General features: G+C 43.8%; 1 protein-coding gene across 10 annotated transcripts in view; it reads left to right on the plus strand.

The window, feature by feature from the left end:
• Positions 1–1,303: 1,303 nt before the first annotated feature.
• PLEKHM3 (pleckstrin homology domain containing M3) overlaps positions 1,304–27,036 on the plus strand; it is a 92,620-nt gene continuing 66,887 nt past the window's right edge. For 6 of the 10 annotated variants that reach the window (XR_015289142.1, XR_015289141.1, XR_015289143.1 and 3 more), the window contains exons 1-3: positions 1,304–1,411; positions 10,155–11,011; positions 17,347–18,282. Coding sequence is in view for 4 of the 10 variants with exons in the window: in XM_086897303.1 (XP_086753429.1) it covers positions 10,354–11,011; positions 17,347–18,282 (1,594 nt within the window). In the remaining 6 variants the exon portion in view is untranslated. Of the gene's footprint in view, positions 1,412–9,027; positions 9,390–10,154; positions 11,012–17,346; positions 18,283–27,036 lie in introns of those variants that run through there. The other 4 variants (XR_015289144.1, XR_015289146.1, XM_086897305.1 and 1 more) reach the window with 3 other exon arrangements.

A 27,036-nucleotide genomic window follows, 5' to 3' on the forward strand; every position in this document is an offset into this window, starting at 1 on the left:
TACAGTGCACGCTACCTGCTTTTCTCCCCTGACAGCTGTGTCCCCACAGGGAGCGGACCGGCACATCCTGTGTATGATTTGGTTGGGCCTGAAAAGAAACTTTTAGTTTGTACCTGGAAGAGAGGCAAAGTTCTGAAACACTGTTAGACACAGGAGTCCTAGAGAGTTTCTTTCCTTCTGAGGAGCCCAAGAGATGTCTAAGTACCATTTGAGAAAAGGCTGGATAGTGATAAACAACATGGCAGGTAATGATACTGCCTTGTCCTTTGTGGGATCTAGGTGGATACAGCTGGGTTGGAATAAAAAACATCAATCCTTGACTGTTGCCTTCTTTACAAAACAGTGAAGAATCATTCATCTTTGGGAGCGGGACCTGGACTGTATGGTGGTCTAGTAATATGTTATTTTTGAAGGCTGAGAGTAAGTAATTTTCAGCCAGATTATCTGGTATTTTATATGCCAAAGGCTCTCATTTACCCTTGCTGCCACTGAAGTGAGATAACCCATTCAAATACCACTTTGTTAATTGTGCTAGTTGCGTTTTACAGTATACATAAATGGTTGATATGTGAGAAGATGAAAGCTGGTGGAAGCTGACCTAACGCCTGCCTTTGGCTGTGGATCGTGAATCCACTTGATGGATTCAATTCAGCACCACATCTTGTGGTTCCACTTCAGCACTAACCCGATCTCTGCTGCTCAGCACAGCACCACCGACTCCCCTGCGGCACAGCCAGCGAGACACCACCGTGCCCAGGAGCCTGAACCTGTGCATGGTGCTAGTGAGAGGTGGTCTGTGTACACGGCACATCAAAATCCACGTGCACCCCTAATCCAGACGCGGCTATTTCTCGCCGTGAGGTTATTTTTGCAGGACCAGTATCGCCGTGTGGGTTGCCATGCTACCTGAAACAAGCCATTTGTAATTGTCTTGTAACTCTTTGTTTTCCTCGGGTAACAGGTTCTGCTAGAGCTCCTTTTGCTGCCCCGTGGCGCTATTGGATTCATGCACCACGCTGCTCCCTGCAGCCTTCGCGCCTAGGTAAGCGATCTCGCACTCGGGACTGTGAGAATCCCGCTAGGATTTTGCCTTTCCCATCTCTCCTGAAGCCAAGCGCCAGCTCCCTGAGAATCTCGGCCGCTTTAAACTTGGAAAGGTGCAACTTTACCCTTGATGTTTATATAGGAAAACCTGTGGTTTTTCCAGTTCTGTGTTTTTAAGGGAAGTGAGAGTGGCGGGTTTCCCCCACGCTGGGCGGGCGCCGGCGGCGGCAGGAACCTTGGTGCGGCGGAGCCGTTTCCCGCGGCGGCCGGGACGGCTTTGCGGCAGGACGCGGCGGCAGGAGGGGCCGCCGGGCAGGGCCAGCGCGGGCCCCTCCCGGAGCGCGGGCACAGCGCGGCCCGGCCGCAGGTAAATAAATCCTCCCTTTGGTCCGCGGGCGGGGCGGGGCCGGAGGGGCTGCGAGGCTCCCCGGCCCCTCCGGGGCGGGCGGCCGGGCTGGGCTTCCCGCAGCCTTCGCCGCGCTGCCTGCCCGCCGGAGCGTGCGGGGCTGAGGGCGAGGGCCCGGGCGCGGCCGCGTTTGCATTTACAGCACGAACACGCCTGTAGTCATGTGCTCGTCTGCAAGGACATGTTCCCCTCTGCATAAAAAGGCCCCGCGCTCTCGTTTTCCCCACCCGGCTCACGGTCTCGCTAGGAATTTGGATGCTCCTCGAGTCAGACTCCAGTATGTGTAGGCACGGGGTGCTGACGCCCATCTCTATTTCAATAGCCCAGAGCGTGACATATTGCCGTGGTCTTCTTACCTTGCAGTAAAATTGCTTCTTTTAAGGAGCAGGCACCCAGACACAGCCAGTGGAGTTATACGTTTTGGAGTCAAATAGGCCTGACAGGAGAGTCTGTGTTGTGTGGGAATGAATGTGTGCTGGCTGGAGTATCAGCAGAAATGTGGGGTCACTGGCCGTGCGAGGTGAGGTAAAGGAAGAAACTCGAGCCTACTCGAGTTTTTGTAGGGCACCATGACTTGCTCCTGAGCTGTTCTGCAAATATGCACAAATGGCCCTCATCCTGCAAAGCTTTACAGACAAATCTCACTTTCAGCCCTGCATACCCTACTAACTTGACTACAAAAACTCGCAGTAAGAATAAGAAGGCATCTGAATCTTAGTTGGTCTAATGCCCATACACTTTAAGCAACTGTAATTTTCATCTTGCCACTTTAATGTCTTAATTATTGAAAATTAATAAATTTAGGAGTTAAATCAGAAATCTAAAATGTGAAACAGAGCACTGTACAGTGGGAATAAAAGTTATCAGTCTGTAGTAGCTAGGTACATTGTTCCTGCAGGACCTTATCAGACTGAAGTCAGATTATTGTTAGCATTTCAATATCATCAGACGCCTTGAGGTTCCTACAGGGTTTCTGCTAAGATTTTCTGTAGTGAAGATGTAGTTCAGTTTGGAAAAGACTGTGCTGGGTAGTCACGGACCTCTGTTGTGCCTGTGGTTACAGCCATCCTGCAGGGTCAGCTGTTGTGGCAGGGCTGCCAGGACCTGAGCATTTGGGTTGCTGTGGTACGTTGTCGAACTTAAGCATTATTTGGATCATTGCTTCTTTTTCTTCTCCTGCCAGTTTATGTGACAATGCACTGGGGTTCTGGCTGTTTGAAAAACAAGAGAAGAGCTTAGTTGGAGGTATGAAATGAGGTTGTGATTAAGCTTTTTTGTGATTGTATTTCCCTCAATGTCAGCACGCAACCACTAACAGTTCTGGGAAATCCAGGTCTCACTGTAGAATGGTGAATCGACTGTCTCAGCTGATTCTTTAGGTACTACAGTTGGAGAGAGGAGTTAGCTCCAGCTGCAGATCAGGACTAGTCAGAAACCTGTACAGTACAGATTTGGGTATCAAGTGTGTTTCTTACAGCTGTGCTGGGACCTCAGCGGGGAATTGGTCTCCAGTGTTTTGTTCATTCTCTTGTGGGAGATGGTTTCTTATCTTCTTTTGAGCCTCTGGGGAAATGCAAGCTGTTATTCCCAGCTTTGCTTTTTACTTGTGTTTGCAGCTCAACAAGGACGAATTGAAAATGTTTTAATTTCTGAACTTTAAAAAAAAAAAAAGTCAAACATTTAAGGACTGACTGTCTTTCCTCTTCAGCCTAGTCCTAGAAAATGTGGAGTGAGGAGATACTTAAAAAATTTCAGTTTACATTAAGTAGAAATGTTTCTTCTTTTTTTTTAAGAGAAGTTTTATTCACCTGACATATACCAAGTTGTTCCACATCCTAGCAGGAACGAAGCTGCTCCATAGAGGCAGATACCATTAGAAGTATTAGACTGAGTCATGTTGTTTGTAGTTTCCTACTTGTCTAGTTCAATCATGCTTCCTCTTGTACTGGAGGAGTTTGTATCGCTCCTCTTGGATATCCTGTTCCTTGACAATTTCTGTACTCTGTGCTGAATTCAGGAGGTGACAAGCTTCTTTTGTGGTGTCTGTGTGCCTGACACAACAGGCAGTGTTCTTGTGGACAAGGACAGCATATAAAATCCCAGTTAGACAACTTGGACAAAACTGGAACGTAAGCACAGAAATAATTTACTCTCTCAGGTTTTTATTTGAGACTACAGGTGTGTTTAAAACCACAGATCCATGTCTTGGGCCAAATTACTGCACTGCTTTGTTCTTTTTGTCCCTGTGGATTTTGCGAGGTCAGGCAGCCACCAGGCAGCATGCAGAGGGGGTGGTCTGGGCTTCAGTCTGATGTGACCTAAGAAAGTGCCCATGATGCATTTGGCTGGCTGCAACCTGGGCTATGTGTCACCACCAGCTGCTCCCCTGTGGTCAGTCTGCTTGGCTTTTTGTTCCTTTCCTTGTTGAAGTACTTCATCCTTCATCCCAGCCCAGCTGCTAAGATTTTAAGTGGTTGGTTATCCCCAGGAAGTGACACAGCCCTTTATTACTTGGTGGTGCTCCCCAGACAGGAGGGATGTGTGTCAGATGGCTTCGAGGCAAACCAGTCAGTGATAAAGATCTTGGGAGTGCTGTCCAGCAGTCAGTTTCTGGAAAAGAAATCCTTCTGGTGGTTTGTCTTCCTACACTCCTGGGTGCTCCTCAGCCTCTGGCCCCACTTTGTTCTAGTGCAGGCTGTTGTGCTCTTTGCAGCTTAGTGTTTCTTGTGTTTTAATCACTGTTTACAAATGACAGTTAAAATTAAAGATAATGTATACTGTAAGCAGTGTTTATTGTACATTGCTGTGTGCTCATCACTGGATGAGGTGTTCTGGAGCTGTGATCTATTAGCTCTCCACGTGGGGAAGATGCTTGGCATGGATGTTAGAGGCACTGGGTGAGATCAGCAGCTGAAGAAAATCCGTGCTTCACAGACTTGCTAAGGGTCTGCTTCCCCTCACAGAACATGGCATTCTTCTTCCTACCTGGGTTCACTTATTTCTTCATCTTTTTGCAGTGGTTTATTTTTGTTTTGTTCTCTGTAGAGTAGAAAATATCACTGTCTTTTAGCTTGACTGTAATTAGGCCTCAAGTTAATTACAGTTGTTCCTGCTGTTTGCCTCTCCCTGGGTCTAGCAGACAGGATGTGGGAGCTCTTCTTCACTGATAAATGTTGGCAGTTAATTTCATCCTTAAGGGCAATGAGACTGGCAGACAGGTGGGTTTGCAACATGGAAATGGTTATGCTTACATTCAGCTACCCTTTCTTGACCCTGTAGCCAAGCATTCCTGACCAGGGAGTCTCTTTCTCCAGTTTTTGTGAGTTTTTCTTGAGTATTGCCAGTGGGTTTGTGCAGGAATATCAGTCAAAATATATTTTTGTGAGACATTTTAAAATTGGGATAATCTGAAAAATTTAAGCAATTAATTTCTCAGTCTGTCCAGGAAAGAAGCCTTTTGGAGAGAGGTTTTAAAAATGTGATCTAAGGGCAATTGCCCAGGTGATGTTGAACCAACCATTAACTGTCATATGGCAACCTTTTGAAACTGTGGTTCCCTGTATATGAGAAGTTTCTTGTAGTTTTCTCTTCTTTGTAAGGCACCGTAAATTTCCTCCAGCCATCGAAATGGTGAATTTAACAAGTTTATGTGCTTCGTCTCACTTGATGACCCAATAGGTCACCTGGGGTTTTGGAATCACTTGGGAAAAGGCTTGCCTCGTGCCATGGGAATGAAATACAGCTAGGATCCAAGAGAATGTGATGTTTGCACAGGGACAGTGTCCCAGCTGATGCTCACTCTCTGCAGTTATTCCTTGTGAAATTCCTCCTTATCAGTTGCCTCTCCAAGACGAGTACAGGCAAGCAGGAGTACAGCCTTCAGCAGCTGCTCAGAGAGCTGGCCACTGCATTGCCTGGGGGGGGGTCATAACCACTCCAAGGGAAGTGTCTTGAGCCAGGACTTTTGCAGGATTCTTCAGCTCCTTGTACAAGCACCTTGTGCAGAACTGCATGGGCAATGGTAAAGGCTGTGTGTGTGACTCATCTGTGCATCCTCTTCTGTCCACTCAGGTGTGCCCATTTGACAAAGACAGCTCAACTTCTTAACTATCAGGTAGCACCTAAGTCATCAGCTTCACAGCTTTTTCCAGGGATTCTGCACAGCAGAGCCTGGTTGTCAAGGACTATCATTGACCTAAGTGTGTCCTGTTCAGACTCAGGGCAATACTTGTCTGATGTGACTTACAGAGCAGGTCAGAAATCATTGTAGCAGCAAAACCTGTAGGTTGTGATTGTTTCAGGTACTGCTGGAAGACATTCAGGTAACAGTCTGAAGTTGCTCAGACTGACAGGTAGAAAAGCTCAATAGGTACTTAGCTGTGCCAGCTCCAGTGGATTTTATTCAAAGGGACAGTGCATCCACCTCTTCTTCAGATGACCTGTTGTTCAAACCAGGTTTGTCTGAACAACACATAGCCCATAAACTGGACTGTAGTCATCCAGGCCTACAGCATAGCAGAAATAAAAGTCCCTAGGCTGCTTGAATTTGCTCTGCTACCCAGTTGTTACCCAACTGAAAGAATCTCTCTCTGTTTTCCTTCTTGGCTTTGGAGTTTCAGCCCACAGTTGTAATGCAGTGTGAGATAAGCACAGCTGGTTCCCACAGAAGGTTCCGGTGTGTTGAGAATGGGATAGGGCAAGCTTCCCAGTGTTTGAGGCACCCCTGCTCTCTTGTTTGAGTACAGCTAGCTTGTAAAACTCCTCTTGTGCTCTTGAGATAAAATTCTAAGAAACCCTAATCTTTGCCAGGAATTTGAGCCTAAGAGTCATTAAGAATCAATGAGACTTGAGGGACTTTTAATTTTACCTGTCTTTTGCTACCTTCTACTGACTGAGAGCTCCTGTGCATTTCATATGCATTTCCTCTTGAACATCATTGATAGTTCCTTTCTAATTCTCTCTCCAAGTACAAGAGGAAAGGGGAAGTCTCTATCTGTTGTGTATCACTTATGTTAAGCATCTCTATTACCTGGAATAGAGGTGCCAAGTCCCCTGAGCACCAAAACCAACAAGATTGCTTATCAAGTTGTGTGAGATCTTCGATTCTTCCTTTATTCTTTTCACCTCTGCTTCACAGCATTTTTTGTGCTTTTTAAATTTTGCCATGCAATGCTTGGATAATTTCCGTGACCCATGAGGATCCAGAAAATGTATCAGGAAGCTAAATGATCTCTTCTGGTGTATATTCCTTGGTGTTTGTCATTCATGATTTTTCTCTGCTGTCAGACTGTGCTGTTACCCAAGTTAAATCCATGTGGCTTCTCCAAGGGAGGTAATCTTTACTAAACTGAACTTCAGTGTCTCATGTGCTATGACCAGTAATCCTTGCTGTTTACCTTAGCCATGTGAATGATGGGGCCACTATAAACTTGTGATAGTAAAGACTACTCATGTTGTAAGTGCACGTTAATTATCTGACAGCTGCATGTTCATGCTGGGCAGATATACAGGAAACTGTTTTTCATCTGCTGCAATCCCTGTGTACAGCAGTTTTTGCTGAGTACAATGTGGCGTATTCTTTCATCCTTTTTTTCACTAAGTTTAGTTTCCAGGGGCCTAGATGAGCACAAATCCAAGCTTATAGTTGCCCATAGCTTCATCAGTCTGTAATAGTTTGGGCTGATGCTTCTTTCTTCCTCTCATATTCACTGCCTTAGACTGAATGTCTTTGGAAAATGTAAGGTGTTTCAAGAAACAATACATAAAGCAATGCATTTTATGGTGACTTAAAAGAAGTTTAACATATCCCATAGTTTGCCTTTTTTTTACCCTGCCCATGAAGGAAGTGATTTTTACTGCTTTCTCCCCTGGAGGAGATTCTGATGAAACTGTTTACTGCCATGTCAGAGTTTGCTTTCAATTGGCACCAAATCCATGCAGACATCTGAACTAAATTTTTGCTGAGTGCCGCTGTCAGAAGGTGCCTAATTGCATTTATGGAGGATATATAATTGGAGGATCCTGGTGCTAGTGGGAATTACTGGCACAATTCTTTCAGTGGTGTAGGAAAGGATGAGCCTGCCACCACTGATGTCACGTTTCACGTCTTTATTGAGCTGGGCAAACAGACTAGTTGGGAAGGTATGAGTGCTGCAGTTTGTGAACCATGTGATATAGGGGCCTGTCATCTTCTCATGACCATGTGATTCAGCATCCTACTGGAGATGAGGTCAGTTTGTAGTTTGGCATCACCACACTTGGCTGGGTGGTTCTGGATAGCTCCAGTCTCACAGGATCCAGAGAAACGTTCAGCTGCTTGAAGCCTCCGGCATTTAAAAATGAACTTGTTAAATGTAAGTGTCAATTTTTATCCCTTGCTTTCCACCTTTCCTAGTGGCTTAAAATAAAGAACAGGCCAATATTGTATCTGCTGTCACTAGAATGCTGCAGTGGCACGTCACAAGCCCTTCTGGAGGGATTGCTGCTCCAGTTGCATGAGGGAGTGAAAGGCTGCATTCTCTGCCAATCCCCATGAGGCAGAATGAATGGACCAGGCTGTAGCCTTTGCTGCAGGCCTGTGATTCTGTTGGTGTGCTAGTTTTGTTCAAGTGAATGCCTCTTGGCAATTTCCAACTTCAAAATACCATTCTTGCTGTAAAAATATGCTACAGAAGGATGTAAAGTGGACAGGTTGCACCACATTATGTCCCTTAGGCTGTTCCTTGAGCTTCCAAGCTCTGTGGTACTAGGGATCAGGACACACTCTGGGGCTGCTGTCAGGAATGAGCTTCAAGAGTAAACTCCATGCTGCATTAAGCTGACAATGCAGATGTGCCCAGGATGACTTAATTTCCCACTGCTGTCAACTGGTATAGTTGCACAGCTTTGTGAGGAGTCTGCTCCCATACTGTTCTGATTTGAAATAACTCCAGGTCTGTTTTGTTTAGCCCTCTGCTTGTGGTTTTGTCTCTATCTTCAGTGTCTTTATATTAATATAATTGAAGCTGATCCTCCCCTGGTTCACTATGAGGTTAGCAAAGTGAATCCTTGCAAAAAGTTGAGGGGAGAAAGATGTCAGTGTAGAGGCTTGATGTTCCAGAGTTGTGTATGTGACTGGAAGTTACTTAGTTGGAGTGTCTTTGTGGACATCATAGTCTGAGCTGCAGATCTCCTAGGAGGGTGAGCTGCTGCTTTTGAGCACAACTGTGTCATGGCTGGCTACAGCCGAAGCCGGGGTAGGAGGAAGCCATTGGGGGATTGTGGAGGAGATTGGTTTGTGCTACAGAATTCTGTGCTCCCTTCTTGGGTGTTTGCTGACCACCTTCCTCTCTCCCTCTGGCTTGCTATAGTAAAGGGTGCCTATTTAAGCAGTTTTCCTAATAGAAATCAGTTTAATAGACTGTTTTGGATTTTAAAAAACCCACCTTAAATAGAAGTATTATCTGATTGGTTTTGATGCTGTTTAATAGATGTTTTTTCCTGCTTAGTGTAAATCTTCATGGATCCTGGTAGCACTTCTGCAGCATTTGCAAGCTAATGAGCTGCTAATTATCGGCCCACCCCAGCTAATTAGTTTTGTTAAGAGTGTATTAATCTAGGCAGAGCTCTGAGCTAATGCAGCTTTGCTGCTTCTAGGACTTGAGCTGATGTGTTCAAAACTCTGACTTTAAGCTGTTCTGCATGTACAGGCTCTGGGTACTGCAGTTCTCCTGCCAGTACAAATGCCCGGTCTCCAGGTCCCAAGAACTCTGACATTTGACAAGTTAATCCAAATTTAAACATACCTACTGTGCATTTCCCTTCAGCAGGGCAGCACTGTGGATGGAGCTTCAAGACTGAGAAGTTAGACAGCAGCAGACTTGGTGTGGCAGGACATCCCCTTACTCCTCCATAGGGAATAGAAACTCCCTTTCCTTCCTCCTCACAAGTGTAGGCTCAGGTGATCAATACAGCTATCAATAGTTCTAGCCTTAAATCTCCTTGCTGGTCTTATGTTTTGCCCAGTTAGTCAGCAGTTTGGAAGTAAAGATCTGCAGATTGGCACAGTGCAGGATATGGTGTATTCTGTTTTGCTATTAGGATGCTTTGTCTCTGGGACTTAGGTTGCTACATGGTTTCACTTAGGTTTACAGTGATATTCTAGAAAGAAACTGTGTGGACTGTGGTGCAGCAGCCTCATAGAATTGATTTATTTGGCAAGTGTCACAGTTCTGTTCATGCAGACAGGTAGGCAAGGTAGCCACTCTAAAACCTGTGTTGGTTTCCATAAAATTGTGAGTTCAAGCAATCTTGGACAAAAAGACAAACAATTTGAGGCTGGTTAACCTATTTTATGACCCTGTAGTCTATCAACTTTTTCTTAGAACCCTAAGGGAAGCTCTATGAAGCATTCCTTAGGTGGCTACCTCTCAATGCATCTTTCTAAAGCTTGGTTAACAAATGGTATCACTTTGGTTTCCTGTCATCTAGTGCCTCATCTTGCTCTTTCAGTTCAGAAAGGAATTATAGAGTCCATACAGAGTGAACAACAGAAACAATGAAGGGTTTCTTCATACACAACAGTATTGGTGCCACTTGAAGGAGAAAGTTAAATGAAGGGGATTATTGTGAAAGAAATGATGTGATTAAACATATTTAATATGTATGGGTTAGATATCTATGGGAATAGACTCCTACTGATGTGATGTTGTGCTTTTCTTTGCAGGTACTCTTCATCACTATGGACTTGTTTCATACAGGGACCATAGCCCACTTGGCCAGTGAGTGTTAGATCTTCCCTCTGAAGACAGATTGAGTTGGTTACTTCTACCACTATGTGTTGGGCCTGGTGACTGTTTGCCCACCACGTTTGAGTTAATGGTGTGCCAGGGACAGATGTGAAGCAGGTCCTTAGCTCCATATTGATGTGGTATCTTCTTAACGCCTCGCAACGCCTTGAGCCCACAACAGCACAGGATATGGAGGCTCTTGAAGTGGATGACATTAGCCCTGCCTTGGAAGTGACTGAAGATTTTTTCAATAGTTTTGATACTAAGCTTGAAAAGATTGTGCAGCCCTCTGAGGTGTACGGTGTGCAGGAGGTCCCTGAACTGGTTGGGCATGAGGTATTTGATCAGATAACAGAGAGCAGGAACCTGAGGAACGTCGCCTCCTTAGCCAAAAGTAGCCTCATCTGGGATCACTGCAAAAATGGCCTCTTGGAAACCAAAGCTCAGACAGCGTTCCCTGTCAAAGAGCAACGCATGGTGCAGAGGGGAACAGCTGCTGACAATGTTGCTTGGGCAGGGGAAGGGGAGACCACAGCTTTTAATATTTTCAAGATCTGCCAGCGGCGGAGAGATAGGCCTCGTTCAGTGAATGACATCCTGGTGCAGAATGAGGAAGCCTCCATGTTCAAACCAGGGCACAACAGGTCACGCTCTGATATCAGCCATGTAAACTGGAGAGTGGTCTTCACAGGCACCTCCCTGCAGCAGCCACCTGCACCTGGTCAGGACAATAACTGTGCTTTGCTTTCCTACTTGGCATTAACCAAGGGAGAGGACATCCAAGGAAACACAGGTTTGTGCTGGTGCTTTGTTTATGTTTAAATGAGGAGTTTCCTATTTAGTTTTAATAACTGTCTTGAAAGAGGATCTGGATGTTAAAAAACACACTCAAAACCCAACTGTGACATCTCTCTTAAAAGAAGAGAAATAAGTATGGCTCTTTTGTCTTTGATGTGTGCTCTGTGTGTTTGCCTGCTTAAGGATCATTTTTTAAACTTACCTTGATTTCTATTCTTTTTATGGTTTAAAAAACAAAGTTTGTTTTAATTTTTGCTTCTTGTTCAGTTTGACTCAGGAAAAAATAATTTATTTGCTGTGTATTTCTGATCATTTCCTTGAATGATTTTCCCAAACTTAAAAAAAAGCTTTGAATGCTAAAGCTATTAGGAGAATGGCAAATGCAAACAAAAGCACTTTTCATAAAGTGAAAGTATTGCCATTAGCAAGAGGGTGTACAGAGCTTTACTGTAAGGCCCAAGATGTCTGCTCTCTTTCTTTAAATAATGACTCTTCAGTCCATAAACAATTAACAGAAATCATTCAATTTGTCAATATTAATCTAAACATGTAGGTTGTTGTGTTACATTGTTACATAGTTGCTGTATCCCAAAGAAGGGTGTTCTGGGTTGACAAAGGCAAGTATACTTGCTGTTATTTTTGTTTAAGGGGATATATTGCTTCTTGTAGAGTGAGGTCTCTGTTCTACATCCTTTCTTTGGAAAGGATGCAGAGCAGAAATGCACCCACAAGCCTGGAGACAAAGCTCTTTGTTTTTGTCAGCTGTATTTTGGGCATCTCCTGACTTGATGCGTGAAAATTTCATATGCCCACAGAAACTCCGTTGAAATGTAGCCACTGAAGATCCCTACGTGTCCCTCCTAGTGTTTTAAGCTTAATCTATGATATGAAATTCCCATGGACCCACTTCTCCAGGTTGTCAGTGCTTACTGTGTGCCCTCCAAGAGCCTTTCTGTATGGAATGTTGAAAGGCTGGGGTACCTTTTTTGAGGAAGGGGAGCTTCTGTGCTCTGAAAATAATCTTTTTAAACCTGTTTCCTTTACCTGTTCTGTTCAGCTGCTGTGCAAGTTTTTTGGTTTTTTTTTTGCTGTTTCTTCCCTCTGTGTTTACAAGAGTGCCTCACAAAGAGTTTGCTGCTACTGTGAGCTGAGCTGAAAAGAGAAGCACAAAAGCAAGAAAGTAGGATTTGCAGATGTGTATCTGTGGCTACAAATTATTCTCCAAAAAGATTGAAGAACATATTTGGAGGTTGGATAAAACCTGCTGCAGTTGTTAAAGGGGTCATAGTGTTTGCATCCTTCAAAGACATCCCTTTTCAGGGTTTCAATCCAAATTAAATTAATGCATTAGAATGAATGAATTAAATGAGTGCAGTGAGATACAGAGAGGACCTTCAGCAACTCCTGTCAGTCCTCACTGCTGTAAAGGACTTCCCTCTGGAGCCTGCAGAGGTCTCCCAGTCCTCCAAAGCTGTCCCATTTACTGCATAGATGAACTCTTCACTTTTTTTTTCCTTACCATCATAGTACACCGGTTACTGTGAGCTTATCTGTTCTTGCTGCTTGCTCTTTTATTGAATCATAGAATCATTTAGGCTGGAAAAAACCTTTAAGATTATCTACTCCAGCTGTTAATCCAGCACTGCCAATTCTACCACTAAATCATAATACAAATAATATGACACTGAATCCTTTCCATGTGCTAAGAAAGAAAAGGACCTGAAAAGAAGCTGTGGTTTTTGGGGCAGTATCCTAGGCCTGCTGGTAAAAGAGCTCATGTGCTGGAAATAAACTCTGTTTGTGCTCTGGGGCACAAGCAGGAAGCAGAGCTAGCAGAGACAGAAGTTGTAAGCAAATTCAAGGCAGGCTTTTGTATTTCTGGGCATGTGGTCTGGCAAATAAAGAGAGAATACTGCTTCTGTAACATACAGTGAAGCTTGGCTTGGATTTTTAAAACACAGTGCTTTAAACACATCATGGCTTGATGGTCATTCAAATACCACCACTCCTGACAGTGTGGATACTACAGTACTTTTTCCAGGTAGCTGCTCTGTTTGCCTGTAAGCTTGGGGAACTCCAGAGCTGTCACTGTGTTGAGCATCTACACACTGAAAAATTGAAAGATACATATTTGCAGGCTCAGGTGGGAAGAAAAGACTGTATTTTTAAGTAGGAAGATAGTGGTTATTGTAGATATGAGGCACAGTTTTCCCCTGATCTAGCAAATCCCTCCAAGAAGGTGACTAGCCCAACCCAAAAGAGTCCCAAACGTAAGTTTTGCAAAAATGCTCAGTTTTGTAAAAATCTGAGAGGAAAACTAATGACAAAAACTCTCTAACTTACACTCATCACTTACTAAGCATTAGAGAATTCAGAGAGGAGTGCCCCGTCAAGATGCAAACTCCTCACAAGCTAGGCATCTCTGCTTCTGCTCTTTTCCAAGTTACTTGGAATGACTGTTGTCAGAAATGCTTCAGTGGTGGAAAACAGAGTAAGCTTTCCTGCCGTACAGGAAAAGGATTAAAACCCTGAAAAGGATCCTGAGATGCAAGTACAGTCAGTTGTTCCGGAGTGCGTATCTTCTGGACATGCTGGTACAACATTTGGTCTCTCTCCAGAGGTGCTGGTTGCAGCAGCTGCCCTAAGTGTGGTGAGTGGTAGGTGGGTGCTAGGCTGTCCTGGTTTCAGTGCTGTGTGCAGGGCTCCTAGCTGGGATGAGGGGCCGTTCCCAAGGGAGAGGAGAGATGCTGAGGAAGATACTACTCTGTCCCCAGCTGCTGAGTCTCTTTGTTTTCCTCTGCCTTCTTCCACCTCTTTCCTTGAAATTATAACTCCAAATGGCTCAGATGTGGGCCATTTACTGTGATTATTTCAGGTTTTTTTCTCTTCCTCAATTTACTCTGCCTGTCTCTGTAAGGAGGAAAAGAGATGCACTTTCTGTTTGGGAGGTGGATAGAGAGATGGTACCATTTGCTCTGTGAGTAAAAAGGTATTATCTGGCACAATGCATGTGGAGGAAATAAAGGAGCAGAGCTGTTAATATGTGTATGTGCAGCATGTGGATTCAACCTGTCTCTGCCAGCATCTATTGCCCTGACCTAAACAATACGAGGCATTTGAATGTTAATCAAGGTGGCTGCTGGTTCTGTCCCAGTTTGAGCGAGAGCCATTGGAGCCAATTTCACAGAGCTTGAAGGGAAGGAGCGGGGTGAAGGAGGGAGAGGAGTTGCCCCTGTGAAAGAGATAGCCTTTCTCTAACTCAACAAAAGACAAGCAAACCTGTGTGCAGATGAAGGAGGGGTGGCTGGGGGAAGGTTATGAGTTGTCTTATTATGGAGAAGCTTGGACGGTCATCTGTACTTGATGGAAGCGAGAGAGATTGCAGTTGGAGCTGCAGAAGCGCTGCCTCCCTGATTGGATTAATAGAAAGGGAAGATGACTCTAGAATGGCTGTCCATTATCTACACTACAAAGGGATTAGTGTGGGTTTCAGAGAAATTAATGGCTTTTGAGTTAGTGCAGAAATACTAATGAATGTCAGGGCCAGAGATGTACAGTGAACAAAATTGTCTCTCTTTTAGTGTGTCCATGTGTGTGCACATCTATCCATCTGGGCTATCAAAGTGTGCTTTTTCTCTACCATTTTGGGTTATAGATTAGGCTTTCAGTTTTCATATTTAGCTGAAATACTCTTGAGTACTTTATTGATATGCAAGGTATAGTTATACTGACCCTTTTAGACCTAATGCCAAAATAGCAATTTTTAAAATGGTTGTTACGGTTTTAGCCACATCTGCAGGAAATCTCTGTAGATGGAGTGCTTTGAGCATGGTGTTAAAAGTAGGCTCCATTCTGTGGGTGAATGGGGAAGCTGAAGCTGAGCTGTCTAGGCGAAACCTAAGTGCCTCCTTTTTGTTAGGGTGGCTGCAAGGTAGCATCCTTCCTCCATTTTTAACCCCCATGAAATTTCCATTCCAACATTAAGTACATCAAACAATTACTTTTCATATATGTTTGTTAAGTTTAGCTTGTCTCCTTAATCCTTATAAAACCTTAAAAGTTGATCTTTGCTGAAGAGCTGGCAAAACCTTTTACACTGCTGCTATTCTGGTTCTTTCTCCTGCCCATAGAAGAAACTGAGAATTACCAACAGGCATACTTCCAGCCAAAGGCAGGAGCATCTTCTTAGAATGAAGGTTACAGCCCAGAGTTGCTTCAGTTGGTATCAGAAGCTCCTGGACAGTAACTAAGTTCTTCAAATACTCAAGAGTCCCTGACTCTCCTTGTGCTCTGGGAGGACAGACAGACTCACCCTTTAGCCAGCAGTGGTGAGAGCAGTTTGGCCAACAATCTTGGCTGTATTAGCTGGGAAGGCCAGTACAGCTGGGGATGTAGTTTCTGTACAGGCCTGGTTTTGTTTCCAAGCTTCATCTAGTCTAGATATTTCTGTTCTCTTAGTTCTGTGTTGCAGACATCCTCAGTATACTCAGAGTTGATGTCTAAAGCTTGTTAGAGTGTGGCTTGTTAACAGGAGTGTAACTGGTTAAGCTGAGATGCTGAAAATGTTTTATGCCTCCAGCTATCCCTGTTCCAAAGGCTGTCAGCCCTAGGGTGGAAATCTGGAGTAGGCCAGCTCTTGTATTGCTGTGGTCTGTAATACTGTGTGTTAAGGTCAATTGATGCTGATTTTTGTTGTGACCTAATTATGGTGGGCCGTGGATGAGGAGCTGTTTCCCGGTGGCTACCTTGCCAGGAATAGCAGACTCCAAGGGAGACAGATAATCGGAGGCAGAAACCTTTACTTGTGTCTGCTAATTCTGTCTCTGTTTGTAAGTAAAGTCCCAGCACAGGTACCCTTACTGGAAGGGTGAAGTAGAACTCATATGGGGTAAGAGTTTGTTCCTTAGGCCTGGGTTGTTTTGGGGTGCCAAGGGTTACAGTTGGTATTACGGTGTAAAAGTGAATGCTTCTGAATTTATACAGAGACCAGCAAGAACTGTCTAGAGCCACATGCCTAACCCAAGGTGAAAATATGAATCTTGCCTGTGGTGGCTGAAGTGGTGCAAATCAGATTGGAACAAATTTTGTATGGAAACCCTTTTTTAAAACTAAGAAATGCTTTAGATAAGTCCTTTTATCATGGATGAAGAAAATTCCCCTTGACTTTGCTTTGGGTTGGGGTTTGTGGTCTGCTCCAAAGCACCTGAAGTGCTGAGATGCTCAGGTGTATGTGTTTGAATCCCTCTGGGCAGCCTCTCACTTCTCATTTTTGGTTGTGTCTGCTACTCCTGAGCCTGATTCTCATAAATCAGCAAAACTCTGGAGTAAACAGAGCTGCACAAAATGTTCTGGTCCCAGATTGTTCTGAAATGTAAGAGATTGCTGTGTTGGGCACAGTTCTGCATTCGCAGGTCAGTCCAGGTGCCAGCTGCTGTACCCAGTGCTGGCAGCAGGGTTTTCCAGCAGTCCCTCCACAGGACACAGCTGTGCCCATCAGCCACAGATGGCAGGGTGCATCTGGGCAAGGGCACAGCACTGGCAGCTGTGTCAAGAGCAGCTGAGGGTCAGAGGGATGAGAATGTGCTCCAGCCCCTGGAGAGAACGTGGTGGATGGAGCAAGATCTCCCTGGAGGCCCATGTGGGACCCCATGCTGGAGAATGTGGAGATTTCCTGAAGGAACTCTGGCCACAGAGAGCTCATGCAGGAATACATTTAACCTGAAGGACTGCAGACCCTGGAGAGGACCATGCTGGAGCAGGGGAAAGGTGTGAGAAGGAGGGAGCTGAGAGGAGCTGACCAGATACCACTATTCCTTTTCCCTCTGAGCTGTTTAAGATGGGGGAGGCAGAGGTGGTGTGTGTGAAAACATGAAGTTGAGCCTGGGAATAAGCAGGAAAGAGAGGGTAAGGTGTTTCAAATTGTATGTGTTTATTACTGTCAAAGTGTATTTTAGCTAGCAATAGATTTCTTGATAGTATTGTCCACTTCTGGACTAGGTTCTGGGAGACCTGCAGTGTTTTGTTGCTCTGCCATTGTTATTCTGGCTATCTCAGGAAAATTGCTTTGCTTCTCTGTCCCTCTGTTTCTTTGTTCCGTTTTTGTAAGGTGTTTTGGTATGTCTGTGTAAAAAGTGCTGTATTCTTGATGGCTCAAATACAGAGTTAGTGCTTGTGTTTGATAATTATAACCTATTAGATGAAGATTCTCTCTGTCATCCTATCCTCAGATATGCTGTGTATGGGTAGGAGGGATGTAGCAGCCAGAATGATGTAGTAATTTGAGACAATTAAAAAAAACAATTGTAACATTCTAATTTTTTTTTTCTCCAGAACACAAGACAGTATTCCCAAATCTTCTGAAGAAGGGATACTTGGAAGTTAGAAGAGACAATGACAGCTACTGGCAAACCTGTTACGCTGAGCTCTCCCAGTACAAACTGTACCTGTATTGCTTGGACAGCAGTGGCAACCAGACTCTTCCCACCGTGTATCCACTCATGCGTTTTCAAAGGGTCACTGTTACTGGGGGCATTGAAACCAAGGTGGTGGATACTGTCCTGTCAGACAGCTCACAGCTACAGCTGAAGGCAGAGTCCTCATGGGAGACTTTGGACTGGGGACAGAAACTTTGGGAAGCAGTGCGTGCTTCTGTGCCTGCATTTACAAGACAGCAGGAGAAACTGGAGAATGTGCCAAAGCCAGAAAATAACAGTGACCTTTCTCAAACTAATGGGTTATTAGAGAAGCCTATGGAGCTCTTCCTATCCATGAATTTGACTGAAAACACTAAAGAGTACCAAAATATTCTGAAATCAGGGACTCTTTACAGGTTAACTGTCCAGAATAACTGGAAGGCATTTACTTTTGTCTTGAACAGGTCTTATCTCATGGCATTTCAACCTGGTAGGCTTGATGAAGATCCCCTGCTGAGCTACAATGTCGATGTGTGCCTGTCGGTCCAGACAGATACTCAGGATGGCTGTGACTCTTGCTTTCAGGTCATTTTTCCCCAAGACGTGCTGCGCCTGCGCGCAGAGACCCGTCAGAGGGCCCAGGAGTGGATGGAGGCACTGAAATCAGCAGCCAATGCTACTCGAAGTTTAACTCAAAACCCACAGGTGACACTTAGGAACAAACCTGGAGATCGGCCCCTTGGAAATGATCTCAGAAAGACCAAGCGCCAGTCTGTGACCACCAGCTTCCTGAGCATCCTGACCACGTTGTCTCTAGAGAGAGGGCTCACAGTTCAGAGCTTCAAGTGTGCAGGTGAGCAGCCAGGTTGCAGCATCTGCACCCACACCCCCTCTGCAGGAAAAGAAAATTACTTGAAAGAGCATGTGTGTGTTTTAGCAGCGCAGCTGTTCCCTGCCTCTCACTGTGGCTGTGGTTAGCCTTTCTCTCTGTCAAATGTGGAGAAAAACCTATGGGATATTCAGAGGTTCATTTGCTTTTGATGAGCAGTGCTGAAACATTAGATCCTGTGCATACAGCACTACATGGGCCAGGGCTACCCTTCAGGGTAGCTGAGCTGTTTTCTTGATTCAGGATGCTAAAGGTGGTCCAGAATCAAAGGGGTTTGAATTAATTTGTTGTCTGACTCTAGTCCTATAGGGAAGATCATGTTTTTACCCAGTTTGGGAGTGTACTGAAAATAGAGAGGACCTGTGTGAATGCAGTTCATTGTCATTTTGCTTTAGCAAGGGCACCTATCTGGAGCAAATTTGGGCACTGTATGCCTAAACTACAGTCTCTGACTTGCTTTAGTTACACTCAGAAATTGTCAGCTCAAGCAGAAACAGCTCTTTTGGAGGCTTTTTCTCTTGTATTATGGGAGCTGTGATGGTCCTGCCTCCTCCCCATGCTGCTTTGGGGTGTGATTCTCATGTTGCTCTGGAACCACACGTGACTCTGGGGACTATCTGTGTGGGCCCAGAACCTACTGGCTGGCCTGAATCCCTTCCATTGGAGACCTGGGTCCTAGAAGTACTGGTCTGTCTTCAAAATGGACTGTGGGTGCAGTTGAGTTTATCCTTCTCTGGTAGTCACCTGCAGGTCATGTTCCTGCTCATCTCTCCACAGTGCATGGCACTCCCCTGGCAGCATCATGATGAGGGTTGGCATCATCTCAGTTACTGACTTGGTCACAGTATTTGGGCTTCTGCCTGAATTCAGCTCTGTTCTTGGCCACATTTGTATGATTTTATGTAATTTGTTTTATATTTTGCTTCATCCTCTGACTGAGGTTCAGGAGAGTTTCAAGTGAAATTTTTCAATGACCTCTTCTAAAATAGGATCAGGCCCTGGGATGGCGGCAAAATTCATGTCTCCAGTGTGAAACAGGTTTTAGTCTTGCTTTATGTAGTATGGGAGCAGACTTTTCTCTGGGAAAGGGTGATCATCCCAAACATGGGATAATTTATCTCCACTCACTCATGTATTCCCTGTAAAAATAAGGTGCTCTGACCAGGGCTGCATGATGTCTTTTCCTGATACACCTGAGACATTGCCAATACTCCTGTGGTGTCCTTTTAGTCTGCCAAACTGAACAAATGTTCTTGTGCAGAGAAACTTCTCTTGAGTTGTGGAGGGTCTGTGGGAAGCTGCTCACTGGGATCCTCTGTCCCCGAGGATGGGGGCTCACAGCACTTTCTGTAGGAGCGAGTCCTTTGCCACTCCTGAGACCCTTAGAGCCGGCTGGAATTTGGAGCTGTTACCATGGTGCAAAGAAATAAATAATTTTAGTTATAACTGGGAGAAACTGGGGAAACTTGTTTGGTTCAGGAAAGTTCGTGCAGAGGAGGCACACGGGCAAGCCGAGCCTCTGTCCTTGTTCCTTGCTCCCTGCGGGCAGTTGTGCCGTTCCGGCCATGGGCTGCTGTTTAACCTGAGGGGCTTGCTGTTGGTAATTACAGCGTGCAGGCATTGAGAGCCTTCTCCCCAGGGCTGCTGGGAGGGGTAAGCTTGGAGAAAGATGAGGAGGGGGGAGGAAGAAAAGTTTTGCTGTGAATTCTTCAGCCATTTAGTGCAAATTCCTGTAATTACCGTCTTTGTGTCCTGTCCCAATGGCACATAATACAGCAGAAGCCTTTCCTAATTGAGACCTTACAGGAGGTACAAATCCCTCCTTTGTTCAGCCTGACAAATTAGTGCCAGAAAGCGGCAAGGTCCGAGTGGGAATCAAAGGCAAGCAACACAAAGATGGAACTTACGGCTACAGTAATAACCCTCTCTAGTCCTGCAGGGGTGGGAGGGAAGGAAAAGTAATGACCAATGAAAAATGAAGGGTTTTTTGTTATAAATTCCCTTGACATGACAGCACCTCAGGGCTGCTTTATTTATTTAGGAAAAGCGATTAAATAGTAATACAACAGGGCAGACCATTGTCTCTCGAGCTACCCCCCTTCCTACAGACCCCTGCTGCCTTGGCTAATTGATTGACAATGAACCTCTGATAAAGAAGGTTGCTGGGAGGACCTGATGAAGACAGGCTTTTTAAAATTTATTTTCTCTTTGCAGTCTTTGTGGGGTTCCCTTCCCCGTTTTTTTGTTGGTTTTTTTTTTTTTTTTTTTTTCTGTTTGAAATGCTCCCTGCATCCTTCTTTCCTTTTCTTCATCAGTAAAAGCTTTTCAAGGAATTGGTCCCAGACAAACAGCTGATATTCACAAGCAGGTAGGGAAGAATGTGAGTGTCTGTGCCTCGCTATTGACAGGTTTGTCTTGGAGTCTGACTAGCACTTTTCAACTCGTGATCTATGTCAGGGCAGTGGTGTCAGATGTAGTCATGGGGCTGGGAGGACAAACTATTGATACCCTGGAGTCAGAACAGCAGTTTGAAAAAAAAAAAAATTGTCTTTTGCTTGATCAGCAGATACAAAAGCTTTTCTCCACATTTCTAACTCTGTTTTACTACAGAGGACAGGGCGTTATTTGTTGTAATTTGAAAAAAAATGAGTGAACAGGCCACTGATTAGCAGTGGAGAGGCAGGGAGTTGATAAACCCTTTTAATTTTGTGCCCATTATTTATATTTTTGACTTAGAGAAAGGCTTTTAGGGAAAGGTAGGCATTTCTCATGCATGAGTTCTCCTGGAAGTCTGTAAGGAGCAAATATCCCCAGGTGCCCTTCACTATCTTTATTTCTTTGTCATGTGGCATCAATTTTCCATAGATGGGGAAGACAAATGGCCTTTGCCCTTGCCTCCAGTTTTTGCATAGCTCCTGTTCTTTTGATGTCTCTCTTCTATTTCACCTTTTGTTTTCTTTCCCCCTGTCCTTTATTAAAACAGACATTTTTTCCAGAGAAGTCAGTCGTGTCTGCCAAGAACTCTTGTTACTTAGACAGCAAGGCCTAATGCATGTGGGAATTTCTGCCTTCTGTAAAAAGTGCTCTGCACCCTTTCATTTGTCTGTGTGGCTTTCCTTGCTCCTCTTCTGGGGCGCCTCCTGTCTTTTCCTCCCCGCTTTCTCCATGTCTCCTCACTTGCCAAAATGATAAATGCTGCTTGAATGACTTGGCTGGCTGAGCTGAAGACTAGGTGCAGAGAAGCCAAGGTTAGGAAATGTGCTATTTCCTGAGCTTGCAGGTCTGTCAAATGAAGCAGCAGGTGGAGAGCTGTTGTCTTTCAAGGTATCATTCTGCACCTAGTGCTGTGATCATGTGTGTAGCTGGGGGACAGCCCAGTGCAACATGCGTGGGTCATGCAATTTCTGCTCTATCTCAGCCCCTTGGTCTGGAATCAATAAAAATTTTACTGCAGTAAAAGTAAAATACCTTTTTTTTCCCACCTCTTAATGAAAAGAAAGTATTTCCTAGTAGCTTGCAAGCCAGCAAGTGTGATTTTAAAACAAAACAAAATAATTATGTGCGATGTCAACTTTGTTCAACTTCTGAAAAAACCTTACAGTTGAAACTTCTCAAATACAGATAGTTGAGAAGCATCCTTGAATTTAGCAAATACTTGGTGAACTGTCATTACACCCAACACTTATTTTTAGCATGTCACTGAAATAAAAATGCTAGAGGATAAACCATAGAAAATGCAGCACAATAATATAATACCATAAGGTCCTTTGGAAGGTTTTCAGCACTCTTGTCACATTTTAGTTCTGAATAACCATTGTTCTCACCTGTCTAGGGCTTTTAGGATTGTGCTTTTTCTAAGTGCTGTATTTGTTTTGTGCTTGGTTTCATTTCAATTGATCTCTTTCTTCTAAGGCTTCAGCAGCTTTTTACCTTCCCTGTATTTGAGACTCTGTAAAATCCCCTAGGAATGTTTTGCACTGTAAAGGTTTTATTGTGTAGGTATCTTCACTTTAGGTTTTAGTCTTCTAGTCTTGTATGTGACTTTCAGGCCCTATTTCTATTCTTTTAAAACTAAAACTTCCACTGCTAGCAGTGGGATTTCTAAACCAGTTGAGCAGAAACAACCATGTCTAAGTTAGTGTTTGGAAAATACACCATGTTTAATTAAGGTCACTGACTTGTTGGGAGGAGTGGGGGGGAGTGTTTCCAAACAAGGGTGACTGGAATTTGCGTAGCAGGGAGCACTTTATTTGCAGTGGACCTACACGTTTCAAAACACGAGGCTGCTGGGCCACAGTGCTTTGCCATATGATAGCTCGTTTTGGAAAAAGATCGGAAGATACCACGTGCCTGGGGTGATTAAACTTGTTTATCTGTGATCAGTTATGATCACAGAGGCCATTTAATCTTCATTGATGAGTTCTTCAGTGCAGTTCTAGAATGGCATGACTAGAAGTGACAGTGAAAATTATCAGCTTTGTCTGGTAGAAGTTGGATCCTTCAGCCTCCTGGGATTTTGCTGGAACCTTCACAGAGTGAGATTTTCGTCTTCATGAGATTTGGTTTGGAGTTGGCCTGCTGCTGCCTGGAAGTGCAGTTTAGATAAGTGCTTGATCAGTTCAGTGCCTATTCTGTGCCCTGATGTGCACTTTGCAATCGGCTGGTGTTTAAGTGACTTCTTTGTCTCAGCCCTGCAAGAGGAACTGCTGATACAACTGTCTTGGCTGAGGAATATATGTATTTCTCCTGGCAACCTTGAAGGGAACCTTTTCTGCCTGTATGGGGATAGGTGACCCCATTGCTCTAATCTGCCCCATCAACAACTCTGCAGGTTTTCAGTATGTTCTTGTGCTAATTTTTGTACTGTTGTGAGCTCAGTTCTTCTGAGTGTGAGCATGTCTCTACTGTAAGCATGGGCTTTTCTTGGCTATGCCTTGTTTTTCCTGGCTTGTAGATTTAGGTATGAGTTCCACTGCCCCCAAAAAACTCTTGGTTGTCTGGGGACCTTTTTGGTCCATTTCTTGTTTGAAATCAGTCTTGAGGGATCTTCTGGCATAGAGTGCAAAGACAAGAATGCCCAACCAGGGAGTCTAAATGTCCAAGTCTCACCTTTGTTGAGATGGAAAAAACCTACATCCGGACAAAAGGAAGTATTTTTCAGGCATGAAAACTCCAACACTTGTCCACCACCCCCACAGTTCCTCTCTGGAGAACCCAGAGGTTCTTCATTAATTGTGTGCAAGAGAGAACTTTATTTGTTGGGCTAGCATCTTTTATATCAGTCAAGCCAGCTTTTGCTACTAAAGGCCTTGGCTTCCCAGAAGGGCATAGGCATCTGCACAACTTTTTCTGCGGTTGCAGTTTATACCAGGTTCCTGAGTTGGTTTTGGCCACATCTGTTAATTTAGTTGCCTAAGAAAGCAAAGTTTATGTTCCAATGCTGTTTGCTCAGTTTTATTCTTGCATCATAAAATTTGGATCTACCTGACTGTCCTAACAAATTTTGACAGAGATTTGGCAGATATGTGTGAAACTCAGAGGTGTCACAGAAGCCAGCATCACAGGGAGTCAGTCCCTCCTAATGCTGCTCTGGATTAAATTCCTCTGAAGTGCTCTGTGCATTTGTTTGGCATCAGAGTGTTCTTGCAGATGTACAGCCTTGAGGGACAAACACTGAAAGAAAATGGCTGCTTTAGGGTATACTACTGCAGAACTGGGACATCTGTGTGTGCTCTGGCAAGGCTCTCCCTTTTCTGTTGCATGCCATAGCAGTGTATTATTGCAAAACTATTACATGTGGATCAAATCAGGGGCAATGTAAAAGAAACTACAGAACAAACCAGAGGCCAGCTGGCAGGAAGGACTTAGGTTCTCAGTCTGGCCTTCTGCAACATCTAGTCTCTGATATGTACCTGTGCTGTGTAAATCTGAATAGTTCATATGCCCAAGGCAGTGGTAGTGATGTGTGAGCAAGAAGAAATTCAGCCAAATATCATTGGTAAAAATATGTAACCACACTTACTGCACAGTTTTCCTTCTGTTAAAAGGAGATACAAAGCCAATTGTGTATTCAAACAGAGACAGATCTGGTTATTTCTAGGTATGCTAATGCTGTATCAAATAAATGAAACTTGGCAAATCAGGTAGTCTTCAGTGTAAGTCAAGGAGTGAGCAGTGCAGGGATCTTCAAACTAACTGCAGAGCAGAAATGAAAACTGGGCTAAATAGAGACTCATTTTACTAAATGGCATAGCTGAGTGTGCTGTCACCAGTGTTTGTTCTGATCACACAAATGGCTGGCCTGCTCTTTGCTCTGTTTTCTGGTCTTCCTTCTCAGTATGTAGAACCAAGCATGAATGTAATCAACTCTACAAATAGGAATGCCATTATTAATTATGCTTACATTATCTCCTTACTTCTAGCTGTCAGGCAGGCTTCAAGAGCTGGCCCAGAGAGTGTGTTCAGTTCACATTCCTGACCAAGGAGTGGTGAATTACTGAATCCTACCAATAAGTCATTCCATGGTGGATCCCATTTCCTTCTGTCAGGGGGCACTTCAGAGTCTCAGCAAAGCACCAGATACTGCAGAGAATAATCCTATAAGGGCATGGGAAAAAGAATATCAGATTAGTTTGAGGTGTATGGTGTTATTCCTCAGCACTGTTGTCCTGCAAACACAGGGAAGGGATTTGAAAATGTGCAATAGGAGAATGCAAAGTGGTCATGTGTTGAAAGGGTCACAAAGAACAGCTTATGTGAAAAGCATGTCTTCAAAGCTGTTTGTAATTTCCTCCTCTGTGAAAAATATAACTTTGCCACCTCTTAGAATTTGACACTAAAGGTAAAAGAACCTGTCTTCTGATGAAACTCAAGCAGGGAAATCCAAGCACATTAAAAAACTAGTTTCCAAATGTATGGTTTTGTTGCTTGTCATTTGACACAGATAGGGTTTTTAGTTCTCATTTAGTGATGAAATGTTATTCTTGACTTATATATGTGAAAAGCAAGCTTATACTTGGACTTCTAAGTTTTGGTGTTATAGTTGCAGGCTTAACTACTATTAGTTTTACTGAGAAGGCAGAATTTAGCTTACACTTAGCTGTGTAAGTTGTAGCATGCCTGTATGCTGTCCTCTACAAAGGACATATACAATAGAGGTGTATGCATCCATATGTGCTATCACAAACTTGTTTCCAATATGGGTTATTTTTTCTTGATTGTTCATCTTCACAGGGAAAGTAACAGCTCTGTGCATTCAGCATGACTGATGTAAAGGGTTTTATTCACCTACCCCCAGCCATCTAAATATTGGATGTTAACACCAATCCAATCTTTGCTGATTGGAAGAAAGACTGGGTGCCTAGGTAATAATTAATCTCATGTGCCTTGGAGAGCTGCTCTGAAGCTGAGTGCCTCTGAGACATCTCCAGTAGGGTGGGATGGATCATTGTCTGGAGTGTCCAGTCTCCCCAGCCCAGAACCACCAAGCTTATACAGCTAAGTCAGCTGAGCTGGAATATGTAAGACAGGAAAGAGGCCTGTGCATTGTACGTACAAATGGTGCTAAGATGGATGATCTGTTATTTTAGCGCTTAGTCCTAAGCTACAGCTCAGGATAGTTGAGATTTCCATTGACTTGAAACAGTTGGGCCACCATTTGGAGTCAAATAGGAATGCTTGCACCTTTCCTTATTTCTGGAGAGGCTGATCTAGCTTATAGTTAAAGTGGAATGTGTACATTGCTGACATGAGTTTTATATGTTGCTTGATAGGGTCAAACTCACATGGATTCAACACAGATTTTTTTATTTTTACTTTAATTTGTTAGGGTTTTGTTGTCTTTTTTTAGAGTTCTTAAGAAACTCAGAGAAAATGTAGGCAAGGAGAGTAGTGTGTCAGACTTTACTTGGAGATTTATAAGTTTTTAATTATTTATTTAAAATAAAATTGCTGTGGAAAGTAATTGTGGGAAAAGGACAAAGTGTAATGCAAACCTGGGTATGCATAAGAGAGAACTGAATTGGATTATTAGTGTAGCTTCCTTGTGAATTTAAGTTTTCCCATGATGGAGTGAATTGGAATAGATGCACAGAAATAAAAGAAAGCAACTGAAGTTATTCTCACCTTAGTTCTGTTTGTGCTGAGCTGATAGACCAATGTTGTCTGACCTAACACTGAAAATTTGTTGATGTGCTCCTGCCTAGTCTGCTTTATGCCTTTATAAATCAGAAAGCCTTTTGAAGTCTATGGATCATTTTCTTTTCTTTGTATTGTATGTTGTTTCTGAATGAATTAGCTTCTAAGCTAATCTGTCACAGATTTAATTATGGCACACAATCACAAGGGACTTGTTTTTTCCTGTTACTGAGCAAGGAACTTTATTGAATAAGGAAAACAGTTGTGTACTTGATTCTAATTTGGTCTTTCACTTTCTGTTTCACTGTGGAGCTACTCCAGTCTTTTCTTGTTAAAAGATTAAAGAGAAAGGTATCTGGATAAAAAGGATAGTTGTGTGTGTCTTCCTTGACCACAAGAGTATGCGACAACCTGAAAGTGGGGTTTTCTGTGCTTCAGAGAAGAGGAATTGTGTTCAGATGTCTTGGATTCCTCCTCCATACTAGACCACCACCTTAAGTGAAGGAGAGTTTTGTTACAACTTTTTAACCTCACCTTCTGTACTACTTTCTTCCTGAAGTCTTTGCACTTGGACATGAGCTT

Source organism: Cyanistes caeruleus, chromosome 7 (assembly GCF_971803275.1).
Source record: "Cyanistes caeruleus chromosome 7, bCyaCae1.hap1.1, whole genome shotgun sequence".
Classification (NCBI taxonomy): domain Eukaryota; kingdom Metazoa; phylum Chordata; class Aves; order Passeriformes; family Paridae; genus Cyanistes; species Cyanistes caeruleus.